General features: G+C 43.5%; 2 protein-coding genes across 2 annotated transcripts in view; both read left to right on the top strand.

The window, feature by feature from the left end:
• LOC308579715 (uncharacterized protein) overlaps nt 1–21,265 on the top strand; it is a gene marked incomplete at its 3' end in the record, with an annotated part of 192,928 nt that overhangs the window by 152,713 nt on the left and 18,950 nt on the right. The window lies entirely within an intron of this gene.
• On the top strand, nt 12,249–21,108 carry LOC308580587 (uncharacterized protein). The gene is made up of 2 exons (XM_081182454.1): nt 12,249–14,435; nt 20,144–21,108. The coding sequence occupies exon 1, from the start codon at nt 12,455–12,457 to the stop codon at nt 14,372–14,374; it is 1,920 nt and encodes a 639-aa protein (XP_081038580.1). The 5' UTR covers nt 12,249–12,454; the 3' UTR covers nt 14,375–14,435; nt 20,144–21,108.

Here is a 21,265-nt window from a genome sequence, read left to right on the forward strand (position 1 = left end):
AATTCCTCTTTGGTGGTTTCCCCCCTTTTCCATTTTTTTGTACACATCCTTTTTAAATCTTAATTCAGTTAAAAGTTCTTTAGATAGCCACCCTGGCTTCTTTAGGCACCTTCCATGTTTACGTCTCATTGGTATTGCCTGAAGTTTTGCTTTTACTATCTCCCTCTTAACAAACTCCCAGTCATCATGAACTCCCTTTCCTTTTAGTATTACTGTCCATGGGATCTCACCCAGCACTTCCCTAAGTTTTATGAAGTCGTCTTTCTTAAAGTCAAGAAATTGAGTCCTAGTATGCTTGGCTGCTCCTTTCCGCTGTATAGTAAACTTCAGAAGAGCATGATCACTCGCGCCTAATGATCCTTCCACTTCTACCCCACTAACCAGGTCATCAACATTGGTTAGGAGCAGATCTAAAATGGCTGTTCCTCTTGTTGCTCCTCCCACTTTCTGGACAATGAAGTTGTCTGCAAGGCCAGTGAGGAATCTGTTTGACCTTATGCTCTTGGCTGAGTTTGACATCCAACAAATATCCGGGTAACTGAAGTCCCCCATTACTACTATCTCCCTTCTTTTTGCATGCTTGGCCATCTGTTCCAGGAAGGCATCATCTATGTCCTCCGTTTGGCTTGAGGATCTATAGTAAACTCCCACAATGAGGTCACTGTTATTCTTCTCTCCCTTAATTTTGACCCAAATGCTCTTCACTTTGGCTTTGAGGTTCTAAATCTTGGATCTCTTCACAAGTATACACATCCCTGACATATAACGCCACTCCTCCTCCTTTCTTGTCTGGTCTGTTTCTCTGAAATAGATTGTATCCCCCCATTATTACATTCCAATCGTGGGACTTATCCCACCAGGTTTCAGTGATGCCTATTATGTCATATTTAGTTTGCTGTACCAAGAGCTCAAGCTCATCTTGTTTATTTCCCATGCTTTGCGCATTAGTGTACAGACATTGAAGTCCATTAATCATTCCCCCGTGTCTCTCATTTAAGGATTTTTTCCTCCCACCACTAGGTCTGCGTGCTTGACATGGGCATGTCTGGATCACAGATTTCTGCCCAACACCACTCCTCTTCCGGGACATACCTGTGATGTTTTGATGACACTGTGAGAATGTGTTGTGGGAACTATTAAAAACTCATGTCATCTTTGTTCTGGACATATTATTTTTTGCTCTTCTTAGAGACTGAGACCTTTGTTGCAACAAATAAACGATCAGTCCTTCTGGCCACTGATTTCCTTCCTCATTGCTTGCCTCCCATCTCACGTTTTCTGATCAATCCAGCATCCGCAGGGCTAGACTCCAGCAAAGTTGGAAAGCTCCGCCGGGGCTGCTGCTTCTGTCTTCTCCGGCCAACGCAGCCTCCTGCCCTGCCCTGGCACCTGGCTGGAGAAGCCCAACTGGGGCTATTGGGACGACAACTGGGACAGGTAAACCCAAACATCTTCAGGCCTCTTTGTGGGCAGGCCAAAATCGCTCATTTCCCCCCGAAATATAGTCCGGCCCCCAACAAGGTCTGAGGGACAGTGGACTGGCCCCCTGCTGAAAAAGTCTGCTGACCCTGATCTAGTAGATCCATTGTTGTAACCATATCAAAAAAGTATTTGGTATTTTACCTTCTTTTGAGACACAATCCCTCAGTGTTCTGTCATAGTCCAGTGATACTACTCCATTAAATTCGCCCGTAATAATTATATTTCTACCATAAACCTCAGACATACTTTCCTCCAATAGTTGGAAGAAATCTCATGTGAAAAGAGGACTTCCGGGGTGGCGCCACCGGCAATGGCGGACTCCCTCTGAACTGGAGGGACTGGCTCCGCGGTAAACAGGGTCTTCTCCGCTATGGCGAAGCGGGGACCCTTTTAAAATCACATGCGGATGAAGCCTGTGACCATGGGACTCGGCGGGCACCTCTAGCGCCCCCCCAATCAGCTAAGGAGCCCACTAACGGGCTCCGAAGTGAGGAGGGGGAAGCGGCGTCGTGCTGTGTCAATCGCTATTTCCATGGAGCGAAGCCGCATAGCTGTTGCCGGAGAGCGCTGCCTTTTTCCTGGGACAATTTGGACTCTAAAATAAGCACCTGTGAGTACCGAGAGTTTGAACAATTGGATATCAAACAAAGATTTGTGAGTAGGGCAGAATCGGACTTTAAAAAACTTAACTTGAATTTGGTACGGAACGGAAAGGGCTAAACAGGAAGTCACTCTTCCGTTCTTTTGTAAACAGAACAAAGCAAAGGCAATTTAAACTAGAGCTTAGAAAATCGTTTTTAAAAGATTGGATTTCAACATTTTAAATTGTGAACCTTTTTTGGGGGGGGACTGTTTGAAGTGATTTTAATTTTCCTCCGTCCTGACCCTGGAGCGGGGTGTCAGGACTGACGTGGAAGTTCATTGACCAAAGACAACTGCTTTTTGACAGATAGTTAAAAGAAGAGAAATTTTGCGATTCCACTGCTCCCTTTTGCATTTTAAAGGAATATATATGGACAAAGTATCTCAAAAAAGGAAATTCTGTAGCAAGAATAAACATAAGTCTTCCCCCTAGGGGAAGCTTGTGAAATTGTAACTAACTCCAAGGAAGCGACATCTGTTACAGAATAACCGTGGGAACAAGTACGTGACCTTGTAGGACAATGCATTCAGAAGCCTTGTTGTGTGCTTTTTACAAAACAAATGCTCTGCTGGAAGAATTACATGAAAAGGTGAACTGGATGGTGACTTCGACTAGAAATCTTTCAACAGGCAGTGGAACATTTTGACCAGACAGTGGGAAAACATGTGGAGCCCACTCAGGATTTAAACCAGGAGTGTGTTTTGACAGAACAGGAGGTTGTGGCATTAAATCAGGAGTGTGTTTTGACAGAACAGACCCAACAGGAGTATGATCTTTTGGATTGTACAAATGAATTTGAAAAGCCAGATCTGGAAAGGAAAAACTTGGTGTGGTTTGGAAATGGGGGGCTGGATTGACCCCCCTATGTTGGGATGTCTGGACTTTATAAATATGGTAATGGGCTGCGAAATGTTCAGGATTACGGAGGCTCTCAATTTTGGAGGGCCCTTGAAACATGCTTTTAAATTCTACATGGAATGCAGCGACGATTACGGAAAAGGGTCTGATCTGTCGAGAAGGGTTAAAAACATTGTCAAGTGGGAGCTACCACGAGCAAGAGACATTGTCAAGCTGGAGTTACCACGAGCAGGAGATAAAGGGAAATTACAGCTATAAATATGAAGAAGAGCCGCGGAAGGGCCATGGAAGTGACTTGAGGGCCTCGGACATAAGGATACCAGGTTAATGGGCTAGTCTGATGAGAATAAGGACTGACAAAACCCGGAACCAGGAGGAAGGGACGTTGGAAAAAAATTGGATTTGTTTGTACCTTTCTTTTTTTTATTACTAGAATGTTTTATAAAGTTGATGAATGATAGAAAAAATGTTGGAAGAAATTACCTGGCTTTAGCAAAGATGCTTAAAGAATTATGAAAGAATATTATGATTATAAGAAGCTGGTAAGGTTAAAACTTAAGTTTTAAATTTTAAGGTTTATTCTATTATAGAAAGATAGGATCAAAATAGTCTAGGGTAATGTAATGACAAAATTTTATGAAACATGGAATGGAAAGGATTTGCTGGGATAATTAATAACTAGGATACAAAGGAAGGGAGGAGGAGGAAGTCTAAGAAAGAAGGCTATGACAGTTAAGGGTCTGAAAACAATGAATTTGTTTTAAAATATTTTTAAAGGTTAGGGTTTTTTGTATTTTTGCCACTTTTTTGTTTTCTTTTTATTGATTTTTTTCTTCTTTTTTCTTCCTTTTTCTACAGTGGGAAGGGGTTTGCTTTTTTCTTTTTACTCTGTTAATTATTTTTATTTTCTGTATTTCCTTTTGATTCTACTTTGTTTGTTTTTTCTTTTGTAATATATTGAAAACTTTAATAAATATCTCATTAAAAAAAAAAGAAATCTCATGTGAAAAGTGGCTCTGAATCTGAAAGGCCCAGTCCAAAATCTTAATCCTGCCACCCTAAGATATTATAAGCAAGTCCCACATTCCTCTTTCCACCTGCAATAGGGAGGTTAGAACAACAATTAATACCCTGCAGGGATCATAAGAGCCAGAATTGCTTTGCATTCACAAACGCTGTGTGAAATATCACCAGTGAACAGAATAATTTAAAGAAGGAAACCAACAACAGTATTAAGAGAGAGAGAAACTGGATTTGAAATGACCCAGCCACAAGATGAAAAGTCTCCCTCCTAAATGAGGGAAGGGGGAGACATGGGGGGGGGGCTTTTGAAGTCTCCCTGCTGGCAAGGGAATTCCAGAGCAAGGGCGCCTCTCTCTGTCTGGAATCCCTCCCTGCCTCATCTCCAGCAGGAAGGGGGGATTTCCAGACTGGGACCCTTCACTCTCGGGGGGGGGGAGGTGCTGGGGCCTGGGCAGCTGGATGGATGGATGGACATCAGCCTGCAGAAATGCTCCCCCCCCCTTCCTCTCCCAGGACTGTTCTGGCCTTGCATGGGAGTGACAAGGCCACACTCAAGAACACCTCTCCATCCAGGGGGGGGAGGGGCTGGTGTTTGAAGCTGGGCTGGGCTGTCAGGGGGCGAAGCCCTTGCTCTGCCTGCAGAAGGACCCCGGCGGAGGGCTTGGCCTGCAGAAGGAGGCCCAGAAGGAGACCCTCCCCCCCCGGCCTCCACTGGCCCAGTTGGGGGGGGCGGGGGCCGGGTCCCCATGGAGCCCCCAGAGCAGGAGCCCCCAGGCAGCGCCGCCCCCTCGCCTTCCCCTCCGGACACAGGGAGGGGGGGCTGCTCTTGCAGATGTAGCTCTAGGGACACGCGCGTCGGAAAAGGCGCCGGAAGTGGCGCTGGGAAACGCGCCGGAAGTGGCCAGACCGGGAAAGGAGGAGGAGGAGGGGCGTCGCTGAAGAGCCCCCCCTCCCCCCGCCGCCCCCGCCGCCCTTTCTCTTGCAGACAAGGAGAGCGGACTAATCCGGAGCCAGGGAGGCGGAGGACCAAGAGGTAAAGGGGGAAGGAGAGAAGGAGGGAGGAGGAGGAAGAGACCCCCCCGCAAGGAGAGCGCCCTCCCTGGGGCCCGTCGACAGGGGCCCCGATCCAGGCCCCGACCCAGGGGGGGGGAAGGGGGGACCCCAGACCTGCAAGGTCTCCTGGGCAGCAGCAGCAGCAACAGCCCCGCCAGACTCCCCTTCCTCCTTCCTGGGGGGCCGAGAGAGGGAAGGGGAAGGAGGAGCCCAGGCAGGGCTGGGGGTGGGGCTGAGGCCCCCCATTCTCCCTGGGGGCGCCTGGCTGGGGAAAGGGAGAGAGGGAGTCCAGGGAAGGGTTAATGGAAAAGGGGGAGGAGCCTCGACACAGACCCCGCCCCTTCCAGCACCTCATTCTCCCTGGGGTCGTGGGGCGCCTGGCTGGGTCCCCAAGAGACCAGCTGAGCTTGTTCTGGGGATGAGCTTTCGTTTGCATGCACACTTCTTCAGATTGGACAATTTTCTACCTGAAATTTGGGAAACACTTTCTCTTTCCTCGCCATAATATCTCTTTCAAACTGTGAAATTTCAGTCCAAAAACCTCTCCCTTTATCTTGTCCAAACAAGATGATTTGATGGTATTGAAACCAATCTGCCACCACACCTCCCACCTCATCCTGTTTATTCAGTTTTATTTCTTCTTCCGAAAAGTCCAAAAGATCTCTGTAAGTTGCCCATTGCTTCTTCCCTATTCCATTTTTTAAAAAGCTGTTGCTTTTGTGGGTGGAAGCCAAAGAGGTGTTTTTCATTCCAGCAGATTATTATATTTATCCCATACTGTAAAAAGGATTTTCTGAATAACCTGATTCATAGAGCTCTTGTGTCTTTTAGTTTTATCATGCTATAAATAAGCGTGCCAAACAAACATATTCTTACGACCTTTGTTATAAGAAAAAACCTGCTCCTTTCCCCTTATGGGGTATCCAAGAGCCCATATGGTCCTTAAGTGGGTTCCATATTGGTAGGAGAAAATAACAGAGGCCAACCAGAGTATACTGAGAAGCAAAGGGGCTAGTAAGCCTGATCTTTATTACCCTGTTGCAACAGTGTCCCCCCCCCCCTCACCACAACCAGGAGGGAGGTGTGCAAGGCCTTATGTAGTCTTTAAGGTGCTACTGGAAGGAATTTTTTTTGTTTTGACTATGGCAGACCAACACGGCTACCTATCTGTAACTCCACCTCCATCGTTCAACCTGGACACTGAGATCCAGCGCCGAGGGCCTTCTGGCGGTTCCCTCATTGTGAGAAGTGAGGTTACAGGAACCAGACAGAGGGCCTTCTGGGTAGTGGCGCTTGCCCTGTGGAATGCCCTCCCATCAGAGGTCAAGGAAATAAGCAGCTATCTTATTTTTATTTTTAAAAGACATCTGAAGGCAGCCTTGTTTAGGGAAGTTTTTAATATTTAATGCTGTATTGTTTTTAACACTCGATTGGGAGCCGCCCAGAGTGGCTGGGGAAACTCAGCCTGATGGGCAGGGTATAAATAATAAAATATTATTACTATTACTATTATTATTAGTTTGTGGTGCTCAATGTTTAGGTATAGTAAATATTAGGATTTAAATAGAACTTGTGTGTTATAGCGGGGATATGTTATAAGATGGTCTCAGTGTATTTTAGAAAGTCTAGGAAGGTCTAGGAAAGGGTCACCTGCTTCTGAGCATCATAAATGAGCGTGGAAAGAGTTAATATCATAAACCTACTGGAATCGGCCCCCACCCTCTGTAACAAGCAGCTGTAGTGCTCATGAAAAGTTGGGCACACGACCCAGAAAGCTGCCTGGCTCCATCCGTCTGAAGGCGGAGATATGTACCACACGCCATAGGCAAATTCGGCTGGACTCACCATGGGAAAGCAGAAGGGGCAACCAAGGAAGGGGGAGACGGCCAAAGAAACCTGCTCTCACACAAGTGCCCCCCCCCTGCCAATTCCGTAACATTAGCAAAGCCCAAGTTCAAACACCAGCCCCTATTTAAAAGAGGCCCCCGTAATTTTGACACTGGACTGCCCTTTAGGGTTGCCGTAAGTTACTCTCCAGGGACGCGGGTGGCACTGCGGGTTAAACCTCAGAGCCTAGGCCTTGCTGATTAGAAGGTTTTAATCCCCGTGACGGGGTGAGCTTCCATTGCTTGGTCCCTGCTCCTGCCAACCTAGCTGTTCAAAAGCAGGTCAAAGTGCAAGTAGATAATTAGGTACCACTCCAGCGGGAAGGGAAACGGCGTTTCTGTGCGCTGCTCTGGTTTGCCAGAAGCGGCTTAGTCCTGGCCACATGACCCGGAAGCTGTACGCCGGCTTCCTTGGCCAATAAAGCAAGATGAGCGCCGCAACCCCAGAGTCGGCCATGACTGGACCTAATGGTCAGGGGTCCCATTAGCTTTAAGTTACTCTCTAAGTCCCAAAAGTGTGTAGCAACTCCAGCCTACTTTGCAGGGCTATTGTAACAAGGACATCCTACACCTCGGCCCTGCCTCCCCCCCCCCGTCGGGAAATGGGTGTGAAACTGACAGGACCCCCCCTCCCAGCAAGTGATTAAAAGAGATGAAGGGGGAATGTCACCTTCCTGCCCCGGAGGACTTTTTCGGAGGTGGGGGTGGGTCTCTTTCCATGCTGTCTCCGGGGATCGAACCCGGGACCCTCTCAGGAAAGAATCAAGAAAATGGAGCTTGTTTGGAAGGAGAATTTGTCTGTCCTGGGAGGGAGGGGCCACTCATTCCTCCCCCCCCCCCCGGTCAGTGAGCTCCGCTTCCTAGAGAGGCAGGGAGGTTTGGAGGGGGCAAGGGGGAGGGGAGGAGCCTGATCCACATTCCTGGAAGAGGAGCAGCTCTGCAGAGGAGGAGGGAAAAGAGGTGCAAAATATATCTATATATTGGGGGGGGGAGAGAGACTGGGGAGTCCATGGAAGGGTTAATGGGGGCGAGAGAGGCCGGGATGGAGACCTCCCCCCCCCCCAGTCTCCCTCCTGGGATGAGGAGAGATTTGGGAGGAAGGCTGAGCTGGCCAGGGGGTCCTCTGGGGAAAGGGGACCCTTGGAGGTGGAGGGAGGAAGGGGAAAAAGTGTACATTCAGGTAGACACACCACTGGTTTCATCTTCTTTATTTTCTTCCCCACAATGGATGTTTGTTGTTGTTTAGTTGTTTCGTCGTGTCTGCCTCTTCGTGACCCCATGGACCAGAGCATGCCAGGCACTCCTGTCTTCCACTGCCTCCCACAGTTTGGTCAAACTCATGCTGGTAGCTTCGAGAACACTGTCCAACCATCTCGTCCTCTGTCGTCCCCTTCTCCTTCTGCCCTCCATCTTTCCCAACATCAGGGTCTTTTCCAGGGAGTCTTCTCTTCTCATGAGGTGGCCAAAGTACTAGAGCCTCAGCTTCAGGATATGTCCTTCCAGTGAGCACTCAGGGCTGATTTCCTTCAGAATGGAGAGGTTTGATCTTCTTGCAGTCCCATGGACTCTCAAGAGTCTTCTCCAGCACCAGAATTCAAAAGCATCCATTCTTCGGCGATCAGCCTTCTTTATGGTCCAGCTGTCACTTCCATACATCACTACTGGGAAAACCATAGCTTTAACTATACGGACCTTTGTTGGGAAGGTGATGTCTCTGCTTTTTAAGATGCTGTCTAGGTTTGCCATCGCCTTTCTCCCAAGAAGCAGGCATCTTTTAATTTCGTGGCTGCTGTCACCATCTGCAGTGATCATGGAGCCCAAGAAAGTAAAATCTCTCACTGCCTCCATTTCTTCCCCTTCTATTTGCCAGGAGGTGATGGGCCCAGTGGCCATGATCTTCGTTTTTTTGATGTTGAGCTTCAGACCATATTTTGCACTCTCCTCTTTCACCCTCAATAAAAGGTTCTTTAATTCCTCCTCACTTTCTGCCATCAAGGTTGTGTCATCTGCATATCTGAGATTGTTGATATTTCTTCCGGCAATCTTAATTCCGGCTAGGGATTCATCCAGCCCAGCTTTTCGCATGATGAATTCTGCATATAAGTTAAATAAGCAGGGAGACAATATACAGCCTTGCCGTACTCCTTTCCCAATTTTGAACCAATCAGTTGTTCCATATCCAGTTCTAACTGTAGCTTCTTGTCCCACGTAGAGATTTCTCAGGAGACAGATGAAGTGATCAGGCACTCCCATTTTTTTAAGAACTTGCCATAGTTTGCTGTGGTCGACACAGTCAAAGCCTTCTGAATAGTCAATGAAGCAGAAGTAGATGTCTTTCTGGAACTCTCTAGCTTTCTCCATAATCCAGCGCATGTTTGCAATTTGGTCTCTGATTCCTCTGCCTCTTCTAAATCCAGCTTGCACTTCTGGGAATTCTCGGTCCACATACTGCTTAAACCTGCCTTGTAGAATTTTAAGCATAGCCTTGCTAGCGTGTGAAATGAGTGTAATTGTGTGGTAGTTGGAGCATTCTTTGGCACTGCCTTTCTTTGGGATTGGGATGTAGACTGATCTTCTCCAATCCTCTGGCCACTGCTGAGTTTTCCAAACTTGCTGGCATATTGAGTGTAGCACCTTAACAGCATCATCTTTTAAAATTTTAAACAGTTCAGCTGGAATACCATCACTTCCACTGGCCTTGTTATTTGCAGTGCTTTCTAAGGCCCATTTGACTTCACTCTCCAGGTTGTCTGGCTCAAGGTCAGCAACCGCACTACCTGGGGTGTACGAGACATCCATACCTTTCTGGTATAATTCCTCTGTGTATTCTTGCCCCCTCTTGATGTCTTCTGCTTCTGTTAGGTCCTTACCACTTTTGTCCTTTATTATGGTAATCTTTGTACAAAATGTTCCTTTCATATCTCCAATTTTCTTGAACAGATCTCTGGTTTTCCCCATTCTATTGTTTTCCTCTATTTCTTTGCATTGCTTGTTTAAGAAGGCCTTCTTGTCTCTCCTTGCTATTTTTTGGAAATCTGCATTCAATTTCCTGTATCTTTCACTATCTCCCTCGCATTTTGCTTGCCTTCTCTCCCCCGCTATTTGTAAGGCCTCGTTGGACAGCCACTTTACTTTCTTGCATTTCCTTTTCATTGGGATGGTTTTCGTTGCTGCCTCCTGTATAATGTTACGAGCCTCCATCCATAGTTCTTCAGGCACTCTGTCCACCAAATCTAAATCCTTAAACCTGTTCCTGTTTCCTGCTTGGCAGGGGGTTGGACTCGATGGCCCTTGTGGTCTCTTCCAACTCTATGATTCTATGATTCTATGATTCCTCACTTCCACTGTGTATTCATAAGGGATTTGACTTAGATTGTATCTTACCGGCCCAGTGGTTTTTCCTACTTTCTTCAGTTTAAGCTTGAATTTTGCTATAAGAAGCTGATGATCTGAGCCACAGTCAGCTCCAGGTCTTGTTTTTGCTGACTGTATAGAGCTTCTCCATCTTTGGCTGCAGAGAATATAATCAATCTGATTTCGATGCTGCCCATCTGGTGATGTCCATGTGTAGAGTCGTCTCTTGTGTTGTTGGAAAAGCGTGTTTGTGATGACCAGCTTGTTCTCTTGACAGAACTCTATTAGCCTTTGCCATGCTTCGTTTTGATCTCCAAGGCCAAACTTGCCAGTTGTTCCTTTTATCTCTTGATTCCCTACTTTAGCATTGCAATCCCTTATGATGAGAAGAACATCCTTCTTTGGTGTCACTTCTATAAGGTGTTGTAAGTCTTCATAGAATTGGTCGATTTCAGTTTCTTCAGCACCCGTACTTGGTGCATAAACTTGGATTACTGTGATGTTAAAAGTTCTGCCTTGGAATCATATCGAGATCATTCTGTCATTTTTGAGATTGCATCCCAGTACAGCTTTCGCCACTCTTTTGTTGACTTATGAAGGCCACTCCATGTCTTTTACGGGATTCTTGCCCACAGTAGTAGATATGGTGGTCATCCGAACTGAATTCGCCCATTGCCGTCCATTTTAGTTCACTGATGCCCAGGATGTCAATATTTATTCTTGCCATCTCATTTTTGACCACATCCAACTTACCCAGGTCCATGGTTCTTACATTCCAGGGTACTATGCAATATTTTTCTTTACAGCATTGGACTTTGCTTTCACTTCCAGGCATATCCGCAACTGAGCGTCCTTTTGGCTTTGGCCCAGCTGCTTCATCAGCTCAGAATCTGCTTGTACTTGACCTCCGCTCTTCCTCAGTAGCATGTTGGACGCCTTCCGACCTGAGGGGCTCATCTTCCAGCATCATAACTTTTATATTCCTGTTGTCTTTGTCCATGGAGTTTTCTTGGCAGGGATACTGGAGTGGCTTGCCGGGTCCTGCTCCAGGTGGATCACGTTTGGTCAAAACTCTCCACCATGACCTGTCCATCTTGGGTGCCCTGCACGGCATAGTTCATAGCTTCTCTGAGTTATTTAAGCCCCTTTGCCAGGGCAAGGCAGTGATCCATGAAGGGGACAATGGGTATTATTCACCTTTAATACTCACCTTTTTCAGTGTCACACATATTTTTATCTTGTGATCTTCAGATAAGAGAGGTATACAAATGTAATAAATAATTCCCAGTTGGAGCAGAGCTAGAATATCCAGAAGCCCTAGGTCACCCACGGCAAAGGAGGAAGAACAGTGAGAGAGGCCTGGACAGGGAATCTCCGCTAAGATAAGCCAGTGTCAGGAGGCAGGTGCAAGACCTGGTGGCATATAATTATTATAAATCATAATTGGGGTGGGTGTCTCAATCTGGCCTTCCCAGCAGTCAGGCTCCAGCTGCTTTCCTTCTGCATCTCCAGCTCTCTCCATTCAAGAATGCAAGGCTGAGAGATGGAGGTCCAACCCCAAGAACATTCTCCAACTGAGCACTCCTTCAACCGACCACAAGCACCAAGCCTTGTCACTAGACATATATGGGTCTCCCAAAATGGTCAATATGGACATCCTGAGGCCAAAGGGACTGTGCAGGTGATGAATAAAGATCTAGAGGTCGAAGGGGACAAAATGTGGCCCAAGGGGTGGAGGATTATAGTGCAGAAGATGAAGAACTTCATGATGAATTTAGGACCCTGATAAATAGTGGGCAGGTTCATGGAACATAGAGCAGCTCCCTTTCCTGTGAGAAACCATTTTTTATAAAACATAAACCCCCACAGTTCAACCGTTTTGTAAGATAATGCTGCTTCATTAACAATAATTAAGGGCTATAAAAGGCTGATGATGCATGACCATTATTTTACATTATTTCATTTGCCTTTCCTAAACATTTGGAACATATGGAGGACAGGAGAGATTGTACAAGACGTTAAAATAAGAGCAGGTGTTAATTGAGGTGTGTAATATTCCTTTGTTCTCTTCCTAGAAAACAAATAGGATTTTCTCCCCACCCCATTGAAAGAAGACAATGGAGAAGGCAGTCAGAATTCTGGTGGGCCATGTCCAATGGGAATAACAAAGAAACCATTTAAATACATGGAGTGTGAAAACAGAGAACATAAACTATTTGAAAGTATGGAGTGTGGAAGGAGCTTCACTGACAATGGAAACCTTAGAAAACATCAGTGGTCTCACTCAGGGGAGAAACCATTTAATTGCATGGAGTGTGGAAAGAACTTCACTACTAGCGGAAGCCTTAGAATTCATCTACGGACTCACACAGGGGAGAAACCATTTAAATGCATGGAGTGTGGAAAGAGCTACAGTCAGAGTGGAAAACTTAGAATTCATCAACGAACTCACACAGGGGAGAAACCATTTAAATGCATGGAGTGTGGAAAGAGCTTCACTGAGAGTGGAAAACTTAGACTTCATCAACGGACTCACACAGGGGAGAAACCATTTAAATGCTTGGAGTGTGGAAAGAGCTTCAGTCATACTGGACACCTTAGAATTCATCAATGGAGTCACACGGGGGAGAAACCATTTAAATGCATGGAGTGTGGAAAGAGCTTCACTACTAGCGGAAGCCTTAGAATTCATCAACGGACTCACACAGGGGAGAAATCATTTAAATGCATAGAGTGTGGAAAGAGCTACAGTCAGAGTGGATCACTTAGAAACCATCAACGGACTCACACAGGGGAGAAATCATTTAAATGTATGGAGTGTGGAAAGAGCTACAGTCAGAGTGGATCACTTAGAAACCATCAACGGACTCACACAGGGGAGAAATCATTTAAATGCATGGAGTGTGGAAAGAGCTTCAGTCAAAGTGGACAACTTAGAATTCATCAACGAACTCACACAGGGGAGAAACCGTTTCAATGCATGGAGTGCGGAAGGAGCTTCAGTAAGAGTGGACAACTTAGAATTCATCAACGGACTCACACAGGGGAGAAACCATTTAAATGCATGGAATGTGGAAAGAACTTCACTGAGAGTGGATCACTTAGAAACCATCAACGGACTCACACAGGGGAGAAACCGTTTCAATGCATGGAATGTGGAAAGAACTTCACTGAGAGTGGATCACTTAGAAACCATCAACGGACTCACACAGGGGAGAAACCGTTTCAATGCATGGAGTGTGGAAAGAGCTTCACTGAGAGTGGAAAACTTAGACTTCATCAACGGACTCACACAGGGGAGAAACCATTTAAATGCATGGAATGTGGAAAGAACTTCACTGAGAGTGGATCACTTAGAAACCATCAACGGACTCACACAGGGGAGAAACCGTTTCAATGCATGGAGTGCGGAAGGAGCTTCAGTAAGAGTGGACAACTTAGAATTCATCAACGGACTCACACAGGGGAGAAACCATTTAAATGCATGGAGTGTGGAAAGAGCTTCACTGAGAGTGGAAAACTTAGACTTCATCAACGGACTCACACAGGGGAGAAATCATTTAAATGCATAGAGTGCGGAAGGAACTTCAGTCAGAGTGGACACCTTAGAAGACATCAACGGACTCACACAGGGGAGAAACCATTTAAATGCATGGAATGTGGAATGAGCTTCACTGAGAGTGGATCACTTAGAAACCATCAACGGACTCACACAGGGGAGAAACCGTTTCAATGCATGGAGTGCGGAAGGAGCTTCAGTAAGTGTGGACAACTTAGAATTCATCAACGGACTCACACAGGGGAGAAACCATTTAAATGCATGGAGTGTGGAAAGACGTTCAGTCAGAGTGGACACCTTAGAAGACATCAACGGACTCACACAGGGGAGAAACCATTTAAATGCATGGAATGTGGAAAGAACTTCACTGAGAGTGGAAAACTTAGACTTCATCAACGGAGTCACATAGGGGAGAAATCATTTAAATGCATGGAGTGTGGAAAGAGTTTCAGTACAAGTGGAGCTCTTACAAAACATCAACAAACTCATACAGGGGAGCAACAATATATATTCTAGGGAAGTGGACCGAGGTTCAGTTGTAGTGGAAGTCTTACAAACCATCAAAAGACTTCGAGGGGTAAGAACCGTAATAGTGGAAACACCTTCAGGCCATCAATTAACTTGAAGAAGAGAAAGGATTTAGACAGAAGGAGTGTTCATCCTGCTTTGGTTATTATGCAACACTTTTTAGAGTGTAGGACCTGTTTCTCTCCAAGTTGACACTTTTTTTTAATAGCTTTTATTTTGCTTAAACAGGTACATATAAATATAAACAGTCAAAAATTACAAAGGAAAATTCTTTGATAGTAATGAAGAAAAAAACCTGCAAAAACACAAAAAATATTGAAGTACATGACACAGAACATAAGCAACTATGGGAAAGATAAAAGAAAAGAAAAAAGAAAAATAGGAGAAAAAGAAAAAGGAAGATGAGCCAAGGCAGGAAAGCTCATCTATTGTACACTTCCGTCAAACTCAAGAGATCATTATTCTTACCAATTAACTCTTATCTGCATTCCAAAGGAATCCCTCATCTTGGTATCAGGGAGCATTTCTCTATGCGGTATCATTCTAAACATAGCCAGGTCTTTCTTGCTGAGCCCTTGTCCCCTAAATAATTATTTAAACATTCCCATTCTTCTTTCACCAATTTTTTAGGTTTATCTCTTATTGCATCCGTCAGGTTTGCGAGCTCCAAGTACTCGCACAATTTGACTACCCATTCCTCTTTAGTGGGTATATTTTTATCTTTCCAGTGTTTTGCCACTATAACCCTTGCTGCTGACTTTGCATACATAAATAGCCTAGTTTTGTTTTAGGGAATATTATCTGAAACCATCCCTAGTAAAAATTCTTCCGGTTTCTTGCTAAATGTAGTTTTTATCAATCCCTTTATCTCTTCATAAATCATGTTCCAAAATCTTTGTATCTAGACAGGACCACCACATATGGTAGTATGTTCCTATCTGTTCCTTACATTGCCAGCACTTGTTATTGTTTGATTTATTTATTTTTGCAAGTTTTACAGGGGTCAGGTACCACCTATAGTACATTTTCATAAGATTTTTCCCTGATAAGGAAACAAGCCGTGAATTTTATATTTTTAGTCCATAATTCGTTCCAAATATTGGGTTTGATCGTATGTCCCAGGTCCCTCTCCCATTTCACTGTAATTTCTTTGATATCTTCCTCCTTTCTTTGCCAATTCAAAAGTAGTTTGTACATTTTAGAAAGTGTCTTTTGATTATTATATAAAATACCCTTCTCTAGATAGGATATTTTTTGTCAAATGCTTTGGTTCTTTTATCCTTTTCAAGGGCGGCTTTTAATTGATAATACTCCAGCCAGGTTATTCCCTTCTGTTTCAATTCGCCTAGGTCCTTTATTTTCGGATCACTACTTGTTTCCTCTACTAAATCCTTATATGTTAGCCAATCGCTGTTCATATTCAGCCTGTGGACCGACATAGATTCCATTGGTGGCAGCCACCATGGTGTTTTGGTTACTACTGATTTTTTACTCCTCTCCCATACTTCATATAATGCCCTTCTCACAATATGATTTAAAAATCCTTTGTGAGATTTAACCTTGTTATAGCCTATGTAGCCATGCCACCCGTACACAATATCCCATCCCTCCAGATCTAGGACTTCCGTGTTTTTAATTAATATCCATTCCTTAATCCATGTCCAGCACACTGCCTCAAAGTACAGTTTAAGGTCAGGGACCGCGAAGCCTCCTTTTTCCTTCAACTCTGTTAGTAGCTTAAATTTTATGCGTGGTCTTTTCCCCTTGCCAAATAAACTTGGCAAGGTCTTTCTGCCAATCCTTAAAACACTTTACGCCTCTAATTATAGGTATTGTTTGGAACATAAAAATCATCTTTGGCAATACCATCATTTTAACTGTGGATATTCTCCCCCACAGGGACAAATTCAATTTTCCCCAAGTCTCTAATTCTTTTTTTATTTCCTTCCACTTCTTCTCATAAGTGTCCTTATATAAGTTTATATACTTTCGTTCACATCAATAACAGGAAATCAATCTTAAACGCATGCAGCGTATGTGAGCTTTTGTTGTTTGCATGTAATGTTGTCTAGACATGTATTTAAATAATCTATAAAGATGAATGTATTGCCAAGAATGCTGTTTTTGTTCCAATCGTTACAAATTTTAGATAAAATGGACTGTTTCAAGAAGTGGCAGAGAGACATTTCTAAATTCATCTGGCAGGGCAAGAAGCCCAGAATAAAATTTAAAATACTAACGGATGCAAAAGAAAGAGGGGGATTTGCCCTGCCAGACCTTAAACTTTATTATGAATCAGCAGCTTTCTGCTGGTTGAAGGACTGGCTGCTTCTTGAGAACACAGACATTTTGGACTTAGAAGGTTTCAACAATGTTTTTGGGTGGCATGCATATTTGTGGTACGACAAGGTTAAAGCACATAAGGCATTTAAAAACCATATTGTCAGGAAAGCACTGTTTAATGTCTGGATACGATATAAAGACTTACTTGAAAATAAAACCCCAAGGTGGTTGTCACCGATGGAGGCAAAAGCTCAGAAAAGGCTCAATATGGAGGTCAAGTGGCCAAAATATTGGGAGATCTTGGAGCAAGAAGGAGATAAATTGAAATTGCAGAGTTTTGAGAAATTAAAAAGTAGAGTGCGAGATTGGCTTCATTATTATCTAATAAGAGAGGTATATAATTTGGACAAAAAAAGGCTTCCAGGTGGAAAATCAAAGTCAACATTATGTTTGCTGACTGGGAACCGTTGTGGACCACAGGTATGAAATTTATGGCATGTAATGCCTTAAGAGAGAATATTATGAAAATGATATATAGGTGGTATATGACACCAGTCAAGCTTACAAAAATCTATCATTTGCCCGATAATAAATGCTGGAAATGTAAAGAAACTGAAGGTACATTCTTTCACCTTTGGTGAACGTGCCCAAAGATTAAGGCTTTCTGGGAGATGATCTATAATGAAATGAAAAAGGTATTTAAATATACCTTTCTGAAGAAACCAGAGGCCTTCTTCCTGGGCATGGTCGGCTAATTGGTGCCAAAGAAGGATAGAACCTTTTTTATGTATGCAACAACAGCAGCAAGAATACTGATTGCAAAGTATTGGAAGACACAGGATTTACCCACACTGGAAGAATGGCAGATGAAAGTGATGGACTACATGGAATTGGCTGAAATGACTGGCAGAATCCGAGACCAGGGAGAAGAGTCGGTGGAAGAAGACTGGAAGAAATTTAAAGACTACTTGCAGAAATACTGTAAAATTAAGGAATGTTAAAATGATATCGGATGGAAAATAAGTGGTATTGGTAAAAAGATTATTAAGAATATGTAAATATGGATTGATAATGGTTATAAACACATGGTTATAATAGGTTAAGATACTGAGTAAAGATAAATGACAGAGGCTAAGGATTTGCTGAAAGGACTTTTAAACGGGAATACAAAAGGGGAGGTGTGAGGAGGTCAAAGAACTAAGGAAATGAGTTGAAAGGTTATTAAATTTTTGAATTTTTGTATTCTGTTCCTATATAAACTAATAAAAATTATGCATGAAAAAAAGAAAGGTTATTGAAAGATGTTTGTGTTCTCTTTTTGCTGTTTTGCTGTCTTATTGTATTGTTTTTTGTTCTTTTTAGTTTTTTTGCTTTTATTGATGTATTGTAAGGTATTGTTTGATTTGTTTATTTTTTATTGTTCTTTTCCTTTTTCTGTATTTTCCAAACCCTTAATAAATATCATTTTAAAAAAATAGACATGTATTTAAATAATGAAGGTAACATTTCACAATAGTAAGTAGAATATAATATTTAACGTGAATCTGTAGTGTTGCTTCTGAATGAGGATGGACTGAGACTGAGCTGGTTTTGGTGTTTGGTGGAGGGAGCTGGAAATGTTTGTATCTGGGAATGGAGAGTTGCTCAAAGTGGAGCTGAGACTGGTGGTGTTGCTTTGGAAGCAGAGTTAGACTAAGATTATTGGAACAGCAGCATAAGTCCCATTGTTATAATTGCAATAGTGGAACCATGAAGACACAGAAAGATTGAAAGCACCTATTATATGCCAAAGATAATCTTGAAACCCTGATCTATTATTTTGATTTATAGATACATTATGTCAGATATAATGTGTATAGATATATTTTGTGGCAGGAGAAATAAAAGGGGCATTCCCTGGCAGAACCAGGAAGGGCTCTGTTCCCAGCTGCACGTCTTGCATGAGGAGGGAAGGGGGCACAGGGAAGAAGGGGCCGTACCAGAGCATCTCAGAGCAATGTTGGGAGGGGGGCACATGGTGACATAAGTGTGTGTAGAATGCTATCCCCAAAATGACGCAGGCGAGAAACAATATGGATGAGTATAATGTGGAAGGAGGTTCCGGTAGGTCCCAAACCCAGAGTGCTAAGGGTCAGCTTCCTCCAATTCCACCAGCTGCCCCAAGACAGGATCCCCCTCTGGGCCCTGAGGGTGGAAAGCCTCCTTGCACTTTTGCAACTGGACATGATCCGAGGGAGTCCTCCTGCCAGCAGAACAATGCATACTATTGATGTACCGGTAATTATCTTATTGTTGCTGTTGCCAACCGCTCTGGGTCCTTTGGCCTCCTGCTAGCAGAACTGCCTGAACTGCTGGCTCCGCACATGGGAGCAGAGTAGGACTTACTTCCGAGTAAGCAGGCATCGGATGGAAAATTGTGTATCAATAAGGCTTTTGGCCGTGAATTTATACCTACAGCTAAAATGAGAAAATGCAGGCCTCAAACTAGACCCCAAGCAGCCTGTGCAGAAGCTATTTCCATCGCCGCGGACATGCACAAACGCGTTTTCCAGCATCGCACTGCATTGGTCAGGCCCAGGGACAATCTCTGCAGGAGTGATAATGGCCCATGGCCATTATCTGGCAACATTCACCAAGTGATCTTGTGAGGTTTAGATGGTGATAACATTGCAATGTTTAGCTGGTGAGACCACGATGTTGGAAGCCAGATATCGCCTAGTCCTTACACCCATTGTGTTTCGCAATATATTGTCGGCTCAAATATTAGGAAACAGTTACCACAATGTTAACTTCAAGGCAGTCTTGGACGATATATCGCCCAGCTCTAATTATGACTTATATTTCTGGCCTAGTGTATCACTGCTGATTTTACCAGTTTGTCTTTTATTTCCCATTCCAATAGTATCTCTTACATTTTGGAAATCACTTTCTCTTTACTCTCAATGATATCTCTTTCAGTGTGCAAACTTTGAGTCACAAAACCTCTCCTTTTATCTTGTATAAAAAAGATAATTTAATGGCATTGTAACCAATCCACTGCTGTACCTCCCACCTCACCCTGTTTATTCAGTTTTATTTTTTCTTCCGGAAAGTCCAAAAGATCTTTGTAAGTTGCCCGTTGTTATTCCATATTGCATCCTTTAAAATCTATTGCTTCTGTGGGTGAAAACCCAAAAGGTGTATTTCATTCCAGCAGATACTTATATTTATCCCATACTCTAAATTTGTTTTTCCTAATAACATGATTCACAAAGCTCTTGTGTGTTTTAGTTTTTTGATACCATGAATAAACATGCCAACCAAAGGTGTTCTCATGACCTTCTAAATCCAGTAGCTTAGTGTCTTTCACTATCACACACTTCTTAAGCCGGCAGAGGCCTCATAGTACAAACATAAATCTGGCAGTCAGAATCCACCTCTCTCCTAAGTATCCATTATAATTTTATATTTAATTCTTGGTTTCTTTCCTCCCAGATAAACCTAAAATGTGTTCTGGAGCTTTCAAAAACTATCAGTTGGTTCTGGAAAGAATGAACACTCACTCAGCCCAACAATGTTGACAGATTGAGATCTCGATTCAAGAACATTTTCCTATCTGAGCACTCCTTCAGCTGACCGCATGCACCAAGCCTTAGAAAACATCAAGGAACTGACATGGGAGAATCCTTTTTAATGTACAAGGCAGAATACAGAGCTTGATATGCATCAAGGGACCCACACAGGAGAGCAACCGTTTAAATGGATGGCGTGTGGAAAGAACTTCAGTAGAAGTGGAAACCAGAGGAGACGTCAACAAGCTCAGACATAGGAGAAGTCATGTAAATGTCAAGAATATAGATGGAGTTTCAGTCAAAGTTTAAATCTTTCATGTATAGACATGAAGGTAGGATCTCACAATAGTAAGCATAATGTAAGATATAATCAAAACAAAATAAAAAAGAATTCCTTCCAGTAGCCCCTTATAGACCAACTAAGTTTGTTATTGGTATGAGCTTTCGTGTGCAGCCACACTTCAGTCCCCAGAGGGGGCGCGTCCTTGGAGAGCCCCCAGCTCTTTGTATTGCAGGAAAGGAAATCGGAATAGAATAGCAAAGCGATGGCAGTGGAGGGCCAGAGAGGACAACAAGGCAGAGCTGTAGGGTGGGGAAGGGGGCAATAGGTGGGGGGAGAAAGGGGCAGAGACCCCCAACAGCAACTCGCTTCCTGGGTGCTATATATTTTTCCTTTTTTTAAATTGGTTTCTCCCCCCATGTTTATTTCCATGCTTATTACATACCAAAAAACAAAACAAAAACCCAATACCGAAAAACGTTACAACTTAAGAGGGGAGGGAAAAGAAAAGAAAATTAACACAATCTGTTAATAAGATAAAAATTATGGCATAAATTAGTGATTGCAATTTCATGTTACAATAAAAATAAAAATCTCATTATCTTTTATACCCGACCTCCCATTTATTCCTTAATTCTTTTTACATGAATTTACTGCCATATCAAAATACTATTTTTTCTATTAATATTTTCACAATCTATAAATATTTATATTTATATAAGCAATTATTAAAAACTGCTGGGATCACTCAAAAGCTGCTGCAGA

The sequence above is a fragment of the Podarcis bocagei genome, assembly GCF_964188305.1.
Source record: "Podarcis bocagei genome assembly, chromosome: 2".
NCBI lineage: Eukaryota > Metazoa > Chordata > Lepidosauria > Squamata > Lacertidae > Podarcis > Podarcis bocagei.